The 16,748-nt window shown below is 38.9% G+C and overlaps 1 protein-coding gene across 15 annotated transcripts in view; it reads right to left on the minus strand.

Moving 5' to 3' along the window:
• Positions 1–16,311, minus strand: part of NAA16 (N-alpha-acetyltransferase 16, NatA auxiliary subunit) — a 78,867-nt gene extending 62,556 nt beyond the window's left edge. For 5 of the 15 annotated variants that reach the window (XR_012511718.1, XR_012511722.1, XR_012511721.1 and 2 more), the window contains exons 1-6: positions 15,966–16,311; positions 12,113–12,197; positions 10,429–10,533; positions 8,837–8,994; positions 6,901–7,035; positions 5,069–5,222 (exon numbers count right to left, since the gene is read on the minus strand). Coding sequence is in view for 9 of the 15 variants with exons in the window: in XM_074378248.1 (XP_074234349.1) it covers positions 5,069–5,222; positions 6,901–7,035; positions 8,837–8,994; positions 10,429–10,533; positions 12,113–12,197; positions 15,966–16,019 (691 nt within the window). In the remaining 6 variants the exon portion in view is untranslated. Of the gene's footprint in view, positions 1–5,068; positions 5,223–6,900; positions 7,036–8,836; positions 8,995–9,568; positions 10,534–12,112; positions 12,198–15,965 lie in introns of those variants that run through there. The other 10 variants (XR_012511719.1, XR_012511720.1, XM_074378249.1 and 7 more) reach the window with 6 other exon arrangements.
• Positions 16,312–16,748: the final 437 nt, after the last annotated feature.

Below are 16,748 nucleotides of genomic sequence, written 5' to 3' on the forward strand. Positions count from 1 at the left end.
AAACCACGTTCACATGTGGATCACCTCTAAGACGTAATTCCTTTCACTAAGCCAGACAAATTAAAGTGCGTGTGGGAAATGAGAATATAAACTTCTCACATATGATGGAAAGCACACCTAATCAAGATAAAAGGGAGAATCTCCAAAAAGAAAATATCTCAACTTCCCATCCCCAAGATTTCCCATTCCTTAAGAATCTGTTTCAAACAAATTACCCTTTGAAATGTCTTTCATCATATACACTATTTTAGCTTTCAGCACCTTGGAGGAGGCAGCATACTATTGTAGTTATTATATATACTATTTTATTATTTATATATGTTATATATTACTCAAGTTCTACAGTAAGACTAAGTATAATTACCAGTTTTACCACTTTATAACTTTGTGACCTTGAGTAGCTTACAAAACTTGCATTTCCATCCCCTTACCTGGAAAATATCAACTGCATCAGTCTGCTTTTATGATCAGCTGAACTAATGTACTTAAAATGGTCAACACAGTACTTGGTACAAAGTGAATACACATAAACGTTTGCTACCTAAAACTGTAAACAGTATGTCAATACTATACTTCAATTAAAAAAATAATAAAAGAAAAAAAACTATGAACATGCCCCATTCTTCCATAAGAGTAGAGGACAGCAGTCATAAGGACTCACGAAAAGACATGAAAGAAACTTAAATGCACATTGTTAAGTGAAAGAAGCCAGTATGATTCCAACCCTGTGACATTCTGTAAAAGGCACAATATGAAGACAGTAAAAGGATCTCTGGTTGCCAGGGTTGGGGGCAAGGAGTAACAAACAGGCAGAACAAAGGATTTTTAGGGCAGTGAAACTGCTCTGTATGATACTCTAATGGTAAATAACATGTCATAATACATTGTTTAAAACCTAGAGGGTACACAACACCAAGAGTGAACCCAAATATAAACTACAGACTTTGGTGAGGGGCAGAGGGGAGGTGGGCTGTGCATGTATGGGGTCTGAGGGTATATGGGAGATCGCTGTACCTTCCACTCAGTTTTGCTGTGAGTGCAGAACTGCTCTAAAAAATAAAGTCTATTTAAATTTAAAAAAAGAAAAAAAGTAAACACTCCAAAGTCAGAAAGATTGTGTTTAGAAATTAATGCTACCTCCTAAAAGGCTGAGTGACTTTAGGTAAGTCCTTAACCTCTCTAAGCTCCTTAGTTTCCTCAACTTCAAAATGGGGTAATAAACAACACCCGTGTTACAAGTGCTAAAAAAATCAAGTGAGAAAAAGCGGTTTAACCAATTACCACAGAGGAGTAAATAAATGTTACCTAGCATTTTTATTAACCTTTAGAAGTCTGGCAGTTACATGAGACTTTAGTTTTAAACTAATTATTAATTAATTTAGATGGACATTCTATTTAATACAGTTTTGCTTAGGAAATGGGTAATTGATGAGCAAAGCTAAGGGTAAAAAAAACTTTCTCACTCTGTGTTGAGGAACATTTTTAGCAAAGTACTTCTCAAGATGTTGTCTTCATAATTAGCACATAATGAAAACAAATGAATCTTGCTTTCAGGATGATTCCAGTGTCATGATTTACAATTCTCCTTTTACTATATATGAAGATAAACACTGGGGGAGGAGGATGAATACAAAGGCAGCATAACATGCTGCTTAAGAATATAGAAACTGGAAGAGGAGAAGCAAGATGGCAGAGTAGTAGGATGCTTGTAGCTCACCCTCTCCCACAAATACACCAAAACTCACATCTACGGACCCACTCAGCCAACCAGAGCACCTACCGAACTCCAATGGAACATCGCCCTCTTCAAAAGACAAAGATGTCAAAAATCTGGTAGGAAAAAAGGAAAAAAGAAAGAAGAAAAAGCAAAACAGTGCAGGATGATCCCACGGGGAAGGAGCGGCAAAGGAGGACTGGTGCTTGTTCGCTGGGTCTGCCCTCTCCAACGGAGAGGCCAGTGGGACAGAGGGGGAGCCTCTGAGGCTCAGATCTGCCCCGAGCACCCCTTGACTAACAGAACTGAGTTAAACGGGCACAAAGGGTCCCCGCGACACCCAGCCCGAGACGTGAGCCAGCAGCTGGGACCGAGGCAGGAGGCCAGAGCCAGGTGGAGGACTGGGGTGGCTGCACTGAGGCAGCCCCGGGAGACTGCAGGGTGCTGCGCATCATGGCTGGGAGGGGATACAGAGCAGAACAACCTCGGTCCCCCATAAATTGCGAAAAAAGCAAAGCAACACAGCTGGTGTGCCCTGGGGGGAGAGGCACAATAGCCTCTGTCTCCTCAGACCTGCGCTGCCATTACTGGTACTTCTCGGGAGAAGAGAGGCCGGGTGCAGCCACAGCTGCCACCTCCTCCTATGCGCAGCGTCCGGGCGTGGGTGGGGCCAGACCTGAATCTGCGGGGGGGGGGGGCTCCGTGTGCCAACCCAAGGCGGAGCGGGCAGTGGCACAGAGCAGTGGAGCGACCGGAGCTGGGAAAGGGCGGGCAGCAACCCACTGTCCTGGCAGGAACGCAGCACCTGACCACAGTGCTGGGAGGGGGCGCGATCCGCCCACCTGCCTCCTCCGAGCACAGCATCTGACTGCAGCATCAGGAGGGGGAGTGACCCACCCGCCCACCGGGTAAGAGCTCAGCACCTGACCCAGTGTTGAGAGGGGGCGTGATCTGCTAGCCAACAGCCACTGGGAGCAGCACAGACGAGGGCGCCAACAGAAGGCCTCTGGAAACAGCAAGCTGAGTTCGCGAAACAGGGCGAAGATACAAAGACCTCGCAATAAAATCATTAAGAGCACACCATCTCCAGGAGAACTAGATAACTGATACTCCTTAAGCCACAGTGCCAGAGAGATATGAGAAATATGAAGAAGCAGAGGAACCACTCCCAATGAAAAGATCAAGAGAAATCCCCTGAAAGCATGATCAAGGAAATAGACATCGATGGCCTACTAGATCAAGATTTCAAAAGAGGAGTGATCAAAGTACTGAAGGAACTAAAAGAAATAGTGTTTAGAGATATAAAATATGACAAAAATGAAATAGAAGCTATAAAGAAGAACCAAGTAGAATTAGTCAACTCATTTGCTGAGATGAGAGCTGACCTAAAGGCTGTACAAAGCAGGCTAGATAATGCAGAGGAACGAATAAGTGACCTAGAAGACAGGACAACAGAAAGCACCCAATCAGAACAGCTGAGAGAAGAACAAATAAAAAACAATGAAAACAATATAAGAGACCTATGGGGTAATATAAAGTGTGCCAATCTACACATAATAGGGGTTCCAGAAGGAGAAGAAAGAACAAAGGGAATTGAAAAGGTCTTTGAAGAAATCATGACTGAAAACTTCCCAAACCTAAAGGAATCAAATATCCAAGTACAGGAGGCTCAGAGGGTCCCAAACAGGAAGGACCCAAACAGACCCACACCAAGACATATTATAATCAAGATGGCCAGAGTCAAGGATAAAGAAATGATCCTAAAGGCAGCAAGAGAAAAACAGAGAGTGAGTTACAAGGGAACCCCTATAAGGCTCTCAGCTGATTTCTCTACACAAACACTACAGGCCAGAAGGGAGTGGCAAGATATACTCAAAGTCCTTCATGAAAAAAAGATGCAGCCTAGGATACCCTATCCAGCAAGGCTATCCTTTAGAATAGAAGGAGAGATAAAGAACTTCACAGACAAGCAAAAACTAAGAGTTTAGCAACACTAAACCCATGCTAAAAGAAATATTGACAGGTCTACTCTAAATAGAAAAGCAAGATGCTACAAAAATGAGAAACTCATTACTGGAAAGAAGACAACTGCCATGAATTACAAAAAGAATAAACACAAAATTGTTAAAGAAGACATTTAAATCATTAAGAGTGGGAGAGGGAAGCAAGGAAAGCCACTGTGGAAAACAGTATGGAGATTCCTCAAAAGACTAGGAATAGACTTACCATATGACCCAGGAATCCCACTCCTGGGCATAAATCCAGAAGGAACCCTACTTCAGAATGACACCTGCACCCCAGTGTTCATAGCAGCACTATTTACAATAGCCAAGACATGGAAACAGCTTAAATGTCCATCAACAGATGACTGAGTAAAGAAGATGTGGCATATTTATATGATGGAATACTATTCAGCCATAAAAACCGACAAAATAACGCCGTTTGCAGCAACATAGGTATTCCTGGAGAATGTCATTCTAAGTGAAGTAAGCCAGAAAGAGAAAGAAAAATACCACATGAGATCGCTCATATGAGGAATCTAAAAACAGAACAAAACAAAACATAAATACAAAACAGAAACAGACTCATAGACATAGAATACAAACTTGTGGTTGCCAAGGGGGCGGGGGGTGGGAAGGGACAGACTAGGATTTTAAAATGCAGAACAGATAACAAGATTATACTGTATAGCACCGGGAAATATAAACAAGATCTTGTGGTAGCTCATAGCGGGAAAAAAAAATGTGACAATGAATATATATATGTTCATATATAACTGAAAATTTGTACTCTACACTAGAATTTGACACAACATTGTAAAATGACTATTACTCAATAAAAAAATGTTAAAAAAAAATGAACTACGAAGTAAAAAAAAAAGAATATAGAAACTGTTCATCAATTGTACCAAATATGCCACACTGATGCGGGATGTTGAGGGTAGGGGAGTATACGTGTGTGGGTGGGGAGGGCTACATGCAAACTCTATCTTCTGCTCAATTCTGTTGTGAACCTGAAACTGCTCTAAAAGAATAAAATCTATTTTTAAAAAAAATGGAATCTGGAGTCAAAACCTCTGCACTCAAATCCAGCAGTACACACCTTACTCAGCTGTGTGACTTGGAGCAAGTCACTTAACCTCCCTGTTCCTCAGTCCCCCATCTCTAAAATGGATATAACATGTGCATCACAGGGTTGTTATGAGGATTACATTCATTAATAATGGATTAACAATAAAAGTGCTTAGAACATTGCTTGAGATACAGTAAGTCTCATTTAAATGTTAGGACAGAATCAAGTATATAGCTTTTATTCTTTTCTTTGAGGCGATTAAAAAACAGCAGTTCAACTTACCTTTAATTTCTTCCACCAGAAGTTTATCACATATTTGTTTCTCATATGTTTCTACATGTTCCAAAGATTCCTGAAATAGATCTGCCTCTCTCATCACTTGATTCTGGTACAGTATCAGTTCACTATATTCATAGTCTGTTTTGTTGGGAGGAACCTGAAAAAAAAAAAACAAATTATCTTATATAATTAGATAAAGCAGTTACAGATCTTTAATTGCTTTCTCAGGAAAGTCATTCACACAGACTTAAAAAAGCAATCCAAGAGCAGTTACAAACAGAACAGTGATTAACAGCAAATAAGATTAATATATTCTTTAAAACAAATAAAGAGGTGGGAACTTCTGCCTATGGTAGACTCAAGAGGTCAGCAAATCCCAGTACCAAAAAAAAAATACAAAAATAAAAAGTGGTTAAAATCATAAAGAAGCTACCAAAAACCTACTAGAACTAATAAAGGAGTTTAGCAGGGTGACAGAATACAAGATCAATATATGAAAATCAATTATATTTCTATATACAAGCAAAGAACAACCCAAAAGTGAAAATTAAAATATAAATAAAAATAAAATAAAATTCATTCACAATAGCATCAAAAAGAACAAAATATTTAGGAATAAATTTAAGGAACAAGACCCATATACCAAAGACCATAAAACATGCTGAGAGAAATTAAAGGCCTAAATAAATGGACAGACATTTCATCCCATGTTCATGGACCAGAATGCTCAATATTGCTTTGATGGAAATTCTTCCCAAATTGATCTAAAAATTTAAGTGCAACCCCCATCATACTCTCAGCAAGCCTTCTGACAGAAACGGACAAGCTGCTTCTAAAATTCAAATGGAAATAAAAGGAACCTTGCATAGATAAAAGAATCTTAAAAAGAAGAACAAAGTAGAAAGACAGGCACTTCAAATTTCAAACTTACTAAAAAGTTACAGTAATCCAGATAGTGTGTTAGTACTGACAACAGGATAGCTGTATAGATCAGTGGAACAGAATATAAGATCTAGAAATAAGCCCTTATATTCTGGTCAACTGACTTTCAACAAAGGTGCCAAGACAGTTCAATAGGGTAAGGGCAGTCTTTTCAGCCAATGATGGTGGGACACTTAAATATCCACATGCAAAAAATAACCTTAGACACACACTCCATACCATATACAAAAACTAACTTAAACTGGATCACAGACCTAAATAACTGTGAGCACTAAAACTATAAAAGAAATTCTTAGAAGAATAGAAGAAAATCTTCATAATCCTTTGCATAAAAAAAAATTGATAAATTGGACTTTATCAAAATTGTAAACTTTTCCTCTGTACCAACTTCAAAACAGTGTTTACCTCTAAGAAGGGACATGAGAGGACTTCAGCTGTTTCTGTAACATTTTATTTCTTTAAAAAATAATTAAATCTGGAGCAATCATGGCAAAATGTTAACATCTTTCTAATTTCTCTTGACACAGTGTATATTTTTTGTATTTTCTATTTTACATATATATTAAAATGTATTTATTAACATATATTTATATAAAATATAAAGCGATATACACTTGAGAAACAAGTCCCACAGTAACAAAACTATTTTCATTTTTACGTATTTTCTTTCCTTATTCACTTGAATATTGTTGAAATTATAGTATATAAACAATTTTATATAACTTATTTTATATTAAGAATTCTATGCTTTAACTTTTCTCAATTATTTCAAAAATTTGTGCAAATTTTCCATAGGTCTGAAAGACTGATTTATGTTTGGGGGTGGAGGCAATACAGAAGTTAAGTATTTCAGTTTGTGAAGGTAGGAGAAAATGTTAACATGAGGTTCTTACTTGCTGAGTTTGTCTAAATTCTTCCAGTAGTTTTAGTGCCATATCATAATCTTTCAGTAAATGGTATGCAATAGCATATCCAATCCAGGAAGTACGCTGTGTTGGGCGCAACTGAAGAAGCTGGTATCTTGTCTCCTTAAAAAAAGAAAAAAAAAATTTAGAAAAACTTTTTTAAGTTTTTCTAAAATATAACTTACCAGAGTTCTAAGAAAACATATCTTTAATTCCTTTCTAATTCAATGAACAAACAATATTGATTCTCAGAATAGAAATATTTTTATGCTCCTTATCTAAATTTAAGTTCTAGAGTACTCTGTAAAGCTCACTCTAAGGTTGTCTTAGAAAAGCTGTCCTTGGGGCCCATGCTTTTGGGCTGCCTGATAAAATTACCTTTGTATAATGAGAATTTCATTTGACAACTAAGCATCTTAGAAGAGAGATGAATACAGCTTTTTATTAAACTAGAATTTGCTGTTTATAAAATTATTATATGAAATTAGACCATACTCACATTATTATAGGCCTCAGGGATAGGATGGACACAGTCCGAGAAAACACTCAAACATGTGACTGTACTTTCCTAGCAGAAACACCACTGCTGCCTCTCGAAGACAGCTTAATATCTATGACATTTAAACACCAGAAATTCTACCATGGCTGCCCCAGAAGAATCAAGATACTGTCAGATCAGAAGAAAAGCCAACCTCCCTACACAGCCCCCACTTCCTCATAGCTCTAACCTGCCTCCAAGTCTTGGGCAAGTGCACCTGCTTGGAGCAACAGGGTCACATGAGGAACACTAGCTGCAATGAGTTTTGAAAATGGGAGTGTTTAGCTTCCATTGCTGTTGTTGGAATGGGTGACAAACAAGTCCAACAACACTATATGCCACAAGGAGTAACATGATCGGATTTTTAAAAAATGATACCTGCAGCAAAACAACTCAGACAGTATCACTCTTCTGTGTTCATGTGTGTCTGTCCCTTTCATGCATATGGCAGTAAGCTCTATCACTCTCATCCCTTATTCTCACTGCTGTTTCTGTCACTCCCATCCTTCTTTAAAGTCTGAGTCAGTTTTCCTCTCTCTGCCAAATCCTGCCAAACGCAACACTGTGGATCACGCATCCAATAACCTCTCTTCTTAGATCCAAGATTTCCTCGTCTTTAGTGATCTCCATCCCGCTTCAGGGACCCACTCCAACAACACACCCCAGACCTTACTGCCACCTAGAAATCATAAATTCAGATCTCTCACTCTCTGGCTACGACTCCCATGCTGCCAACACTCTAAATGAGGAGGGAGGGCATAGCGCAGTGCTGAAACACACGCTTAGCATGCATGAGGTCACCTCCATCAAAAAAAAAAAAAAGTAAATTAAAGAAGACTCATCTAGAGAGAACTGGTAAGCATCAGTGGCCTCCTTCACCTAAGAAAGTGAGAGAATTCCATTTTGGAGCTATTGATACCAAGCAGAGTAAGCACATGGAGATGCCCAGAAGGGCTGAAGACAGCAGTTTGAAGAGATCTAGACTACATTTACAACAAGCTTTCTCACATATTTTGATTTTTCTAACCCATAATAAAGTTAATTAATCCTGACATTTAGACTTCAAATCTAAAAGCTGTCTTTACCAAATTTGTAAATATAAAGCCCACAAAAAAATCTAGCACAGCATCAGCACATAGGAGATATTCTAGTTTTTTAAAAAGCACTAAATGAATAAACAGTTATCCTTTTTTGATGCTCCAGTATGCAGTTCCACAACTATTACTGGGGGGGGGAAGATCCCAAGTGACTTTCCCCTTCTACTATACACTGTAATGAACAACCAAATCTACACGATCTTGTCTTAGAGTCACCTCATTCTGAATTCACATGCTTTTAAGCTACATCTATTGTAGAAACATGTACATTCAAGACTAAAGTACTTACTCGGTAACCTTCGAGGTCTCTCATTTGGATCTGTAACAGAGAGAGATCCCTCAAAATTTGCAGATTATCTTTATCTAATTTGAGGGCATTTCGGTAACACTTAATAGCTTCATCATATTTCTTATCAGAACGCTGCAAGAGTCCATACACATGCCAGCCTATTAAGTTAAGGAAACAAGACATTCACAGATACTAGAATATACTATGCTACACATCTAATATAAAGCTTACCTTAACGAAAGGGTATTCTGTCTAGGATTTACTGCAGGAAGATCTGGGATCGGAGGGAGGGGGATGGTAAGCAGGTGATAAAAGATGAAACCAGATCACCCTTGACTGACAACTGTTAAATTATTGAAGCTAGGTGATGGGCACATGAGGGTTCATTTTCCTATTTTTGTACATGTTTGAAATTTTCTACAATATGTATTTAAGTAACCGTAGAAAATTATTGGTGAAAATTCTTCACGCTAAAATTCTTCTAGCCTCTACCCCTCACTTTTCCTATACCAGCACCTCAACATTCAATTATTCAACACTGTGTATGGAAACAGAATATATATAAAATTGCAACTATCTTTTAAAACAAGTATATATACTCAATCAATTATAAAACAACATGTAATGATCAGTTAATTCACTAGTGGTATTAAAGACCACAAAAATTAAGGCTTTCTTTAACGTATATTAAAGTCTTAGGATATCTGGAGCCAAAAAAACTATCATACTTACATTCCCTTTCTCTTCATTCTGGGGTAAGCACTGGGATAAAGAAATAAGTATTTAGTATTTTGAGAGAACTCTAGGCTAAATACGTGAAAACACCACTAAGACAACTGATGATCAATACTGGCCAATAGCTGGATGAATTAAACATAAAAAATTAAGATACAAGGGCGATATGTGAAAAGTTTGTGAATAAGTAAGTAAACAGGCAAAACAGACATTAAAATAATTTCAATGATCCCTCCCTAAAACGTATTTTTATTTTTTTTTACAAACTGGGATACTAACCAAAGAAAAATACAATTATAGGTATCCAATGAAGTAAGAGCTAAGTTCCTGGCAACAGAAATCAAGCTGAAGAACCAAAAATATAATATTTAATATTAAATAAAATCTGTGTTAAAACAAGTTTCTTCTAAATTTCTCTTCTAAAATTTCTAAAAGGAAATTTAAGGAACTTTTAAGGAACACAAATTTTACTATACAGGTAAGTCATTACTTGGAATGGCGAAAGTACCACTCAATTTATGGATGAATAGGAAAAAAATAATGGGTTTCAAGTCACATATAATTATCAAAGCTCCTCTTCTCTTACACTAAGCACAACTGATATATAGTGCATAGGGATACTCTTTAAAATATTCCAATAAACAAAAAACAAGGGGTAGGTAACAAATGAAACGAATATTAAAAATATTGATAATTATTGAAACTGAATAATGGGCATACCAAGTTCATTAAATTCTCTCTTCCATATAGGTTTAACTTTTTTCATAGTAAAGTTTTTCTTTAATTTGAGCTAGAAAAAACTAGTAAACAGAAAATACATACATGAAATTAAATATTCAAGTACTGCAAAAGGATACAGACATGACTCTTGACATCATTACGAAGTCCTTTACGAACAAATTCATATGCTTCTTCTTTTTTTCCTAAACAGTTCAATGTTAATCCTTTCATAGCCAAAGTCTCTGAAAAATATTTTAGCCTCTATTTACACATGAAAGATTCAAATTATTCTCTTAACACTAGTTTAACAGTATCAATGCTTATATTATTTATTCTTTTAATTCTATAGTTAGAAGAACTTCTTTCCAAATACAAAAAGTAAAAGTATATTTCTGTATTTATTTAAAGCTTAGCCTGAGTCCTTTTCTGAAATTCTTTGGCTAGGACTGAGTTGGTAAAAAGCTCTCTGTCTATTTGAAGACTCTATAAAGGAGGTTAATATTATTCTGCTGAAAAAAGCAACACAGCAGGGTTCTGAGTCCTGCTGAGTTAAATCTACTGCAGGGGACCACAGCCTTTATCTGATTAAGAATCAAATCATCTGATTTATACCCCGCAAATCACTCAATCTACCTTACAGAGATGTATTCCATCGCACCTTACTCAATATTGGAAAAGATTTCATTTTTGGCTGCAAGTTTATTCCAATGAATTTCAGGTAGTCAACTTAACATCAATTTGCATTTGAAAAGCACAACACTGGACTATGGGAGTGGCAACCCAAGGATATGTTTAAGGTAGTTAATGAAAACGGTTTAGAATGAAGTAATTATCAGTATAATCCACAAGAAGGAAATCAGGTAAGAACAATGGTTTTCAAACTGATCTCTGTGGGACTCTGTTTTTCAGATCATGATGAGCCAGCAGTCCAGGCCCCTCTGACCAAATATCTTATTTTATCTGTTTCTACATAATGGATTTCCCCACAAGCTCCCATTTGGAAAAGAGTTCCATTGCTAAATAGCCTGAAAACAAGCTTTAATTTCTAAAATTCTATGAAATGAAGACTTCTTTCCATTTCCGTCAAAGAATGTTTTAAACATTATTAAAAAGCTGAGCAGGGTCAGCCTATTTTCCAAATACGCCGGTCTCAAGAATTGCTCAACTCAACATTCAGAGACTCAATTAGCTTTGCTCTGCTACAGGACCATAATTTACATGTCTAACCTGATCCATCCTTTTACCAAACACAGATCACAAGTGAAAAAGGATGAGACAAGCAAATAAAGACTTAATATTAACATCTAGGGTTGTGCTAGAAAAACAACCTGATATCCAATGGTAAATCAGTAGTATCATATTTATCTATGAAGGTCAGAAGATATATAAAAAAGACATCTCCCAAAACATAAACATTTAACTGTATCTTCACACCACTTTGGTGTTGCAAATATTGTACTAATTTTATACATAAGAAATTAAAGGAAATTATAGAAATTATAAGTTCTAGTCAAAGGAATAAATGAAATCAAGTCTATAAGAATTACAAGTATATACTTCAATAATTCATCAATAGATCAACCAACCATTTCTCATCTAAAAGTAAAGATTTCACACATACCTAAGCAGAATAGAAGTAAAGTAACCTAGAATAAGACTGATATAAGGCATAACTAAAAATGTTAAACATGTTTACACTCTAATAAAGAGCTACCAAGCCATGGAATCTGGGAAGTGTTCTTCTTTCACTGTTAGGAACCCTTTCCATCTGAGTTTGGAATTCGATTTCCCCAAAGTAATCTCTCACAAATGAGAAAATACCTCCATGTTCAGCAAATTTTGGATTTGAAAGAATCATCTTGCAAAACTTGAGGCCATTTTTGTACTGCTTCTGTTCATAGCATTTCTGTAAAGAAATACAAACAAAAATTATTATATAAAATGAATATACCTGGAGCAACTTTTCACCGCATTATATAAATTCTAAACTGAAGATCCAAAATTAGGCCTAAAACATGAGACGGAAAGGTTTTATATCAATTTATATCACTTATAACATGAAGTGTACTTCTGTTACCTACTCCTTGCCAAACTGTTCTGGTATCTGAGTATTTTCACTTTTACAGAAAATAAAGAAAAAAAAACACTTTAATTGTCAACCAACACACTGCTGAAGCTTTCTTTTATTCAAAATCCAAAACCAAAAACCTATGTGATAACAACCCAGAAAAATACTAGAAACCGCATTAAAAGCCTTTGCTACTTCGACAATGGAACCTAGGCATATACACCAAAAAACACTGCCATTTATTGAGCAACCTGTATGTCTGTACAAACCTCATTATAACTCATAACAACTGCTTAAGGTAGGTGTTATTACCTCTACCTTACAGGTGTATAAACTGAAACTTCATAAAATTTAAAAGGTCATAAAATTTGTTCCAGTGACTCAGGTCAGTTGCAAACTTTGGTCTGACTCCAAAGACCACCGTCCTTCCATCACTAGTCTAACACAAGTGTAAGCAACGTCTTTATTGCTAAATGCCACCAGCCAGGCTCAGTAATCAGTGCCTGTCCGCCAGTCATTAACCAGGAGAACACCTCTCACTCTCACTTATGTGGTAATGGGTGTTCTTTCTAGGAATCAACAGGCCAAGCTTATCCCACCTCCGGGCCTCTACACTTGTGTTCCTTCTACCTGAAATGTTCTTCCCCAGATCTTCCCACAGCTGATTCCTCATCATCCGAGTTTCACACATCATCTACCTGACCACTCACTCTAACACTGCCAGCCTCTCCGCCACCCGCCCCCAACACACACACTCTGTCGTATTACTCTATTTTCTACACAGCCCTATCACTTCCTCACATTCTCACTTATTTTTGTACTTACTTAGTGTCTATCTTCCCCACCATACTGTGAGCTCCATGAGAACAGAGATCTTGCCTATTTAAAACATGGCTGCATCCTCAGGTTCTAGACAATTAAGTACTGTTTAATATCAAGTCAATATATACAGCCTTCTAAGTTCAAAGTAAAACAGCACCAGCAAAGGAGGAGGAAGTGGTTAATTCTTTCAACAGGGGTGAGGTGTGGAGGGGAAAATTAGAAGAGCGTTCATAGAAAAAAAATCTTTAAATTGAGGCTTCTTAATTGCCCTTGTGGAAGAGAACTTGGTTGGGAGAGAAAGACAGGCGAGAAACCTAAATTTTGAACCATGTGAATATATTACCTATTCCAAAAAATATTTAAAATAAAAATTAAAAAAAAATCTGATTTTGACTACAGGAGGTCAGCTGACAATGACAAGAAGAAAAAAAATTACTAGGGAGGAGAAAAAAAGAGAATTTTTTTTTCTGCCTTATCAAATCATCTGGAAGTAAAATCATACCAGCAGTAACAGTAGTAATAATAGTTAACACTTAATGAAAGCATTTACTATGTGTCAGGCACTGTTCTCATTTAACCCTTATTTAAACCCCAGGAAAGTCTACGAGATACATGTTAGCTCCATTTTAGATGCAGAGACTGAGGCACAGTTATTGAGTTTACACAGCTAGGAAGTGTCAGAGCCATAATTCAAATCCAGGTAGTCATCTCCAAGTATCCAAGTCTTTCAGGTTAAAGAAAAGTCTTAAATTCAGTAAGGAATATATACTTAGTAGAGAAAATAGATTCTAGTTTCAACTTTGCTACCAATCAGACAGAGAACATTAGACACTTAGTCATCTACCATTCCTGGGTTTGACTGTCTCATCTGTGAAAGAGGGAATGGAGCATTACCAAAACTCAACAGAACATAGTGCTAACAGCCAGTTTGGAGACTGAGATAGGCAGATATAAGCCATGTAGAACATGTGATAAGCAAGCTAGTGAGTTAGTATGGCTGTGTTTGAGTACAATGATAATTAATTCAAAAAAAAAATTACTGTTGCTGGCAAAGCACTTTGGCCAACCAAACTTTAAAGAATAATTTTATTATAGAGCCTTCTGTTTGCTATGGAATTTGGTAGAGCAAAATTTCACTTACATGTATTGCAACTGTGAGATGATAAAGTCATTCATTTCTGTAGCATACTCCTAAAGTCACCTAACCTTATAATAAACATTACATATGCAGACAAAAATGTTCAGCACTTCCCAATTTATTTAGGGATAAAGTTAACTCAGCAACCGTTTTAGTTTTTTTTTTTTTATAACTAGGGTATAATAAATCATATAGCGCTTTTTTTTTAATACTGATAACATGATTTGAACTAAACAAACACCCCAGCAGAAAGGGGCAAAAAAGCTCACTTCTCCAATTCCATATTGTGTAAAATATAAGGGTATTAGAAAAATGAAAGCAAAATAAAGAAAAAATATATATACAAAGTCAAGTGAAGCAATCTGCCACAATGCTTTAACCAGATTTTTTGGTTTATACACCTGTTTCTCATTATTTGCTCAACACTAACCATCGTATAAAATTAAGACTTAACAATTCATCCCATCTCCTATGCATCTTTTTTTAAAACATTCTGAAGACTAAGTGTAGTTTCTATTAGCTTGATTTCTAAGATTTTTCATCTGCAGTTGATACTACTTTTCTTGATTCTTTTATTTTTTTATTTTGGGGGGTAGATTTTTTTTTTTAATGGAGGTACTGGGGATTGAACCCAGGACCTTGTACATGCAAAGCATGCTCTCTACCACTGAGCTCTGCCCTCCCCCCCAGTTGATAATACTTTTAAAACCATGCTAAACTTAGTATTTTAGTTACAATAAAGGTAAGCAACAGCTAATAGTCACATAATCAACACAACCGGGGATTAATTAACAAATACACCGTTAAAACCTAAACGCTTGTCTTTATATGACTGACAGACGGCTATCTATTGACCATGTAAGTTTCAAATCTACGGTAGCCAGTGTATGCTGAGCAGCGCGAAGGCAGGCTGGCTCTCCTGCCTGCAAGAATGGAACCTGGAAAACCGTGAAGACACCAGGACGCTGACACACAACCTACAGCAAACTCCCCTCTCGGCCGGCCGTGGTCATCATTACGGGGTCATTACTCAGGTTTCCGCTCGGAAACGAAGCAAATGCTCCGCTTAAGTGCAACACCAGCCCGTCCGCGCGGCTTTAATCACTTAGTCACGACAGGGCCTGCACCAGTTAGAAGCAACCTGAGCTGTGTTCGACTGTGCAACTTAGCTCGAGTCACAAAGAGGGTCAGAACGGCACACCAGAAAGGGGCACACTCTCCCAAACGGAGGCTTGGCCTGTGAGGGTTTTATTTCCCCGTAACGGGTATAAATCGTACCCCACCCACCCCAGGATCGCTCCCGCTTTCGCAGGTGTCGAGGCGCAGCAGATTCAACACAAAGCCGTGAACCAACACCTGGACGCAGGGAGGCTGGGGCGCACTGGGGGAGGAGGCGAGGCCGGCCGTGGCTGGCGCGCCCTCGCCCGGGGTGACTGCGGCGGGAAGTCTCTGGAAGGTGCGGCCGCGGAGGGAGGAGAGCCGGGCGGCGGCCGGGCGGAGGCGGCGGTCGGGTCGTGCCGGCTCGCACATAAACAAAGAACCCGGCGCGGCCGAGCCCCGCCGCGCAGGCGCCGTCGCCGCCGGACGGCTCGCCGCGCCAGGCCCGGGGCTGCAGGAGGTCTGCGGCGCGGCCGCCGGCCACTCACCAAGACGCGCTTGAAGAGGTTGCTCTCCTTGGGTGGCAGCTGCACGTTCGGCATCGCGGCCGGCGGGGAGGCTGGGCGCCCGCGCGCTCCGTTCCGTGGGATGGGCACTGGGACAAGCTGCAGCTAAGAGTTGGGCTGCGGGCGACGGATCAGTTCATTGGCCTGGAGCTGGGGCTGGGCAGCCTGGGCAGGGCTGGCGGGCAGGGTTGTCATGGAAAAAGAAAGCTGTTTGGGCAGGATCCCCGGAGCTGCAGCCTGGCTTTGGGGGCAGCGGCGGTGGCTCCCGCGCGCGACAAGATGGCAGCCAGGGCCCGCCCCCCTCGACCGACGCGGCTTGCGCATGCGCGGGGCGCCCGGCCGCGAGGAGCGCGGAGGCGTGTGTCGGGCGGTCGCTTCTGTCACCAGCACGTCGGCCCCGAGTGAGTCTCGTGCACCGTACCCCCTCATAAGTCGCTGCCTTGTATTGGGCTCTGCTTGTTGGGCTTGTGGTACAAGATAGTGTTAGTTATATCAGAGTCTGACTTTCTTGATTTCTCTCCGCTCAGGAATTTGAACAGTGCTCGACTCAAAAGTACATTTCTTGATGTAGAACGAACTTGTTTTCCTACATTACCCCTTCGACTTAGATTTCGAGAGAAGCCTTTTCTTTCATGGCAGACCAAAGACGTATTCACCGGACTTGGGCAGGACTTGAAACCGGGAAATGTGAAAGCACGTTTGAAGTGTCAGAAAAAAAGTATTCTCATCAGTTTAGAACACCTAGCATTGTAATTGAGAATTATG

This window comes from Camelus bactrianus, chromosome 14 (assembly GCF_048773025.1).
Source record: "Camelus bactrianus isolate YW-2024 breed Bactrian camel chromosome 14, ASM4877302v1, whole genome shotgun sequence".
NCBI lineage: Eukaryota > Metazoa > Chordata > Mammalia > Artiodactyla > Camelidae > Camelus > Camelus bactrianus.